The sequence below is a fragment of the Bidens hawaiensis genome, unplaced genomic scaffold, assembly GCF_021521415.1.
Source record: "Bidens hawaiensis isolate Kalapana, Puna unplaced genomic scaffold, B.hawaiensis_p1.1 tig00021495_1, whole genome shotgun sequence".
NCBI lineage: Eukaryota > Viridiplantae > Streptophyta > Magnoliopsida > Asterales > Asteraceae > Bidens > Bidens hawaiensis.
The window spans coordinates 57734-63135 of record NW_027493332.1 but is presented as its reverse complement, the minus strand read 5'-3'; the positions used below and the strand labels follow the sequence as shown (position 1 = coordinate 63135).

General features: G+C 30.3%; 1 protein-coding gene across 1 annotated transcript; it reads left to right on the top strand.

Moving 5' to 3' along the window:
* Positions 1-554: 554 nt before the first annotated feature.
* Positions 555-5402, top strand: LOC143563526 (WAT1-related protein At1g43650-like). The gene is made up of 7 exons (XM_077051047.1): positions 555-871; positions 947-1009; positions 1353-1469; positions 1600-1846; positions 1987-2145; positions 3807-3958; positions 5088-5402. Exons 1-7 carry the CDS (start codon positions 672-674, stop codon positions 5227-5229), a joined length of 1080 nt encoding a protein of 359 aa, XP_076907162.1. The 5' UTR covers positions 555-671; the 3' UTR covers positions 5230-5402.

The following is a 5402-nucleotide window of genomic DNA, read 5'->3' as shown; positions in this document are numbered from 1 at the left end:
TGGAAGATAAAAGGTTATTTTTTTTTCTTAAGGTTACCATCAAATGTAAGGGTATATAATTGTGTTGGTAGGGTTTGTGAAAAAACAAGTGTTTTTATATATATGATTAGTGGATATCTAATCTGATAACTATCTAAGTTGATGGTGTCCAACAATGCAAGTATGAATGCTCTTTTTTAAGTGTATATATAATGGTAAAGATTTAAGTTAATTTCATGTAAACAATTTCTTTACAACATATTATACATAGTTTTAAGTGATTTTAAACATTTTTCTGTCATTTTTATTATATTATTGCTTTAAGTGCTTTTAAACGTCTTTCCGTCATTTTTTTATTGTAGTCTGGATTAAGAAATAAATAATAAATAAGAACTTGAAGCGTGTTATATTAATTAATTAATTAATTAATTAGTTTTTCAAAAACATCTATTACCGAAATAGAAGATAGAAAAAGATCTCCACTAACTACTATACACATAAAAATATCATAAAGCTTTCAATCTACACGTATGAAAATTAATTGGCTTCAATATCTTATGCTACATCTTAAAAGTAACAAAAGCATATTTGGTTTAGTGCTTTGGTTTCTCTATAAATAATGCACCTACCAAAGTCCAGAAGACATCAAACGTTGGTGATAAACAACCCACAAAAATTCAAGCAAAAACATTATGAATTCATCAAAACTTGTAATGGCTTATGAGAACAACAAGCCATACATTGCTATGTTTATTGTCCAAGCAATATATGCAGGCATGGCTTTGTTATCCAAAGCATCCATTTCTTCAGGAATGAATTCTTTCATTTTCGTTGTTTATCGTCAAGCTTTCGCGACTCTCGCACTAGCTCCATTCGCATACTTCTTTGAAAGGTCCAAAATTTCATCCATCTACCGATTTGATAAGTAATTTGAATAAAAAATTTATAGGTTTTTCACTTTGTGCAGGAAGAATGCAGCTCAGTTATCATATACTTTGATATGGAAGATATTCTTCAGTTCTTTGATAGGGTACTAATATATATATTATATATATATATAGGAAAATTATGTACAAATAAAATTAACGTGCTAATTGTGAGAATCAAGTAAAATAATTATATATACAAGTAGAGTAATTATGTAATTACTCTATGATGTAATTACATAATTACTCTGCTTGTATATATAATTACACTACTTGATTATCACAGTTAGCACGTTAATTTCATTTGTATTTAATCCAAACCCTATATGTATACATATATATATATATATAAAGCTCTAGTTAATTTAGTCTAATTTTCTTTAATATTTTGCATATGATTAATTTGTTGGCTAATTATCACTCAAATCTGTTTACAAATTTCTTCAGGATAACTATATGTTTAAATATGTACTATAAAGCTCTGAATCATACATCTGCAACGTTTGCTGCTGCTTCGACTAACCTGATCCCGGCTATAACCTTCGTGATTGCTCTTGTACTGAGGTATCTATAGTCAGCATTAATGATTTTATTTTAAATAGTAACCGAAAAGTTTGGTTACTATTCGTGTAGTTTTTCCGAATAAAAATACTGTTTATGAATCTGATCCCATAGTTTGAATAAATAATTGCAGGATTGAGAGAATGTATATAAGAGAATTGCATGGTTGGGCTAAATTGATTGGGGCCATAGTTTCAGTTTCTGGGGCTCTTGTGTTTGCTTTTGTAAAAGGACCAACTTTGAACTTCATGCCTTGGTACACTTCCGACGGTGAAATTGGGTCAACGACGAATCAATTTAGTTTGAAAGGCGAGTTTATAAAAGGACCGTTTATGATTCTTTGCGCGAACATTCTTTGGTCTTGTTGGGGTATTATTCAGGTTAGTTTTCAGTTTAGAAGTTCAAAAGGGGTTGTGGCACAACTTGTTGCCCGTTTGTCTGTCACTTTATTGTAATCGTTTTGAGCTCAACAATCAACTAAGAAAAATTAGTTAATTGAAGTCTTTTTGTGTTTTTGCAGGCACCTATTATGAAGGAATATCCAGCAAAACTATCACTAATTACTCTTCAATGTTTTTTTAGCTTAATGCAAGCAATAGTTGCAGCCATAGCTATGGAAAGAAACGTATCTGCATGGAAGCTTGGGTGGGATTTTAATCTCATGTCTGTCGCTTATTGTGTAAGCAATATTCTCTTTGATATTCGTGTATCATAAAATCTTTGATTTCTTAGGTTTAAATTCAGTTTATTTATTTTATTTTTTTTTAGATGGCATACAAAAGATACTAATCCTATTTAAAAAAAATATATCCAATCATATTGTCAACATGCACTAGATCATCATGTTTTTTCACTTTTTAACTTCTAGGGTTAATATATAAGAAAAAAGACATAAAAAAACTTTCTTGTCTTTTCTTATATTATGTATAGAATATTTCTCAATCTAACATTAATATATTAATTAGAGATTTGAGATTGTTTGAAATACAAATTAACACTTTAAAATCTATTATATATATTCAAAAACTTTAGTATGACCTAAATTTTAATTAGATAAATAGTTTTTTATTTATTTAAACCTATAACTTCCACTATATATATGAAGTTGATCACTATCTATCCTTAGTCTCAAGGACTGATGATGAGAAGCATGTTACTTTTTGTTGTAAGTAGTGTTAAAGATGTCAGTATGCTTAATCACAAATTTGGGAAAATCTTTATTTAATCTTAAATCAATCTTGATCCTAGCTGATAGAAATACAAGAAAAGTCTCATACACTAATTATACCTGTTTTAAAATTCAAAATCAGTATGAACGGTTACCATATCGTCACAGGAAACTCACTCAGGAGTGAGGGTAACGTAGTTATAAAAAAAAAAGAAGAATTACCTGATTGTAGCTAGATTGATAATCACAATTTTTAGAACAATAAAAAAGCCATCCGTTTTCTTTACACTTTTCTAAAATATGGGGAAAAGGTATCAGGTTTTTCTATAACATTATCGTTCACAATAATGTCACATGATCATTTGTTTGTAGGACATTTGCCAACGTGAATACTTTTAATAGTCATTCATGTCCTATGATCATTTGTTTAGGTTATACAGATGTTCAAAACTTTAATATATATGATTCACTAACACTTAATTAGATAACTTTTCCGTACAAATTAATGATCTGGTTTTGGATATTTAAGCATATGACTTGCACTATGAAGTTGATCATTATCCTCAAGTCAAGTACTAATGATGAGAAGCATAAGTTATCCCTTTTCTTTAAACTTTCTTAACATATAGGTAAAAGGTAATAATTTCGGCAATATCATTTTTATCGGTTGTAAATATGTAAAATTTTTGCCAACAGGTATACCTTTAATAATCGTTGATGTTACATGATTATTTGTTTTAATTATAGAGACGTTCTTTACGTTTAGAATACGGAACATCTTTTGGATTTTATGTGAACAGGGTTTCTCACTTTAAGTTATGTGCCCATGAGGCCACGAAAAACGTAAATTGATTACGCATAAAACATGTTCTCTTGAATTTACGAATAAAAAGATTTTCCACTAGGCACATGATAGATCTACATGATAGACCGGACCAGGCACATAGTCCATACCTTTAAGCTTTGAAGGTCTAAAAAAAGCTAAATAAAGGGGACATATACACTCACAAAAGTTTGTGTCATGCATGCAGATTGGCACCAATCTATTTGTTCAAAAATTAAAGTATTACTTGCTTTATAAGCTTACACCTATAAACAAAAGCTTTATATTTATATTTTACACTACTATTTATTTTATTATTACAATTATATTGATCTCTTGTTTATAACAGGGTGTAATAGTGACAGCATTGACATATTGGTTGCAACTATGGTCGATAGAGAAGAGAGGGCCAGTATTCACCTCCATGTTCACTCCTTTGGCCCTCATCATCACTGCAATCGTCTCGGCGTTTGTGTGGAAGGAAACACTTTATGTAGGAAGGTACCTTCATAAACATACGCACGTTGCTCTAAACTTAGTTTATGTTAATGAACCCTAACATTTGGTACATTAAGTAACATCACTATATAAAATTTGGAAGTCAAGCATGAAAATTGCAATTTACCCTCTATGCATTTTGATCCATTCTAACCAGTAATGGAACCAGAACTTAAGTTAGGATCCCTATGGTCCGCCCATGTTCAAAGTGGTACTTTTGTGGAACCATGTTGAACTTTTATGAGACCATGTTGAACATAAATTTTGGGATTAAGATCCTTATGTTTTCTTAAAATCCTAAAAGACATTTTTTCTTCCTTAATATATGGTAGTAATTGGGTACCATCTAGGTGGTACGTTTCATACAAAACATCTTTTAATGTGCACTAAACATATTTTTGTCTTTTCAAACAATGACATATGACCCTCAAATTAAGGACTAAGGAGTCGATGTTACCAAACCAAAAACAGGCACGTCATGAAATGCAAAATACTTTGATTTAGGGGTGTGCATCAAAGAAAAAAAAACCCAATCCGAAAACGGAAAAAAATGACAATTTGGTTTTTTTTTCTTGTTTTCATTTTTTATAAAAATCCAACTTACGGCTCCATTTTGGCTTTGCCTATAAAAAGCTGAACCGAATTTATAAATTAAATTATTTATTTTTATTTTAAATAATTTATAAGAATTTATTAAATTTGTAACTAAATATTTTAGCCCATGTGTATAATAATCAGTTAGTTATTAATTAGCAAAATGATTTAGGTCAAAATTCATTATTTTGATCAACAACTTTTTTCAGTCCAAAATTTACAAGCTCAAAAGCAAACTGAAAAAACTGAACCGAAAACTGAAAAACCAAAATGAACAGTCTTCAAAATTTTAAAACAGAACTTTCAATTTTTGGTTCGGTTTTAGCCTACAACCGACCTAATTTGGTTGGCCGGTACTCATATCAAAGGTGGCCCTAGAACAATTTACGAACTCTAATGCCTCGTTTATCAAACCCTAGACATTTATAAAATCATAACAAACTTTTTACAAAACTTAGTATTTGAGGAAGATCATTTAAGCTATCAAATGAGCGATTAACATGAACTAACAAAGTGACCGTGTGTCGTGTTGTCACAGTGTTTGTGGGGCGGTGTTACTAGCAGGAGGATTGTATTGTGTTCTATGGGGAAAAAGCAAAGAAATGACTATTGGTAACATAAGTGAAGAAAAACATGAAGTGCAAGTAACGTTGGAATCCATTAAAACACAAGAATTATAAGCTTGTCAAATCAGATAGATCAAGGGTCTGCCAGAATATTGTGTCATAGGCATGATAGTGGTCATCATCGGCCATAATTAGGCACCATACTCCATTAATGGTGCTCAATAGTGTCAATATTGTTTGTAATCTATATATTTAATGTAAGTTTTGTAACCACATTATTGATAAAG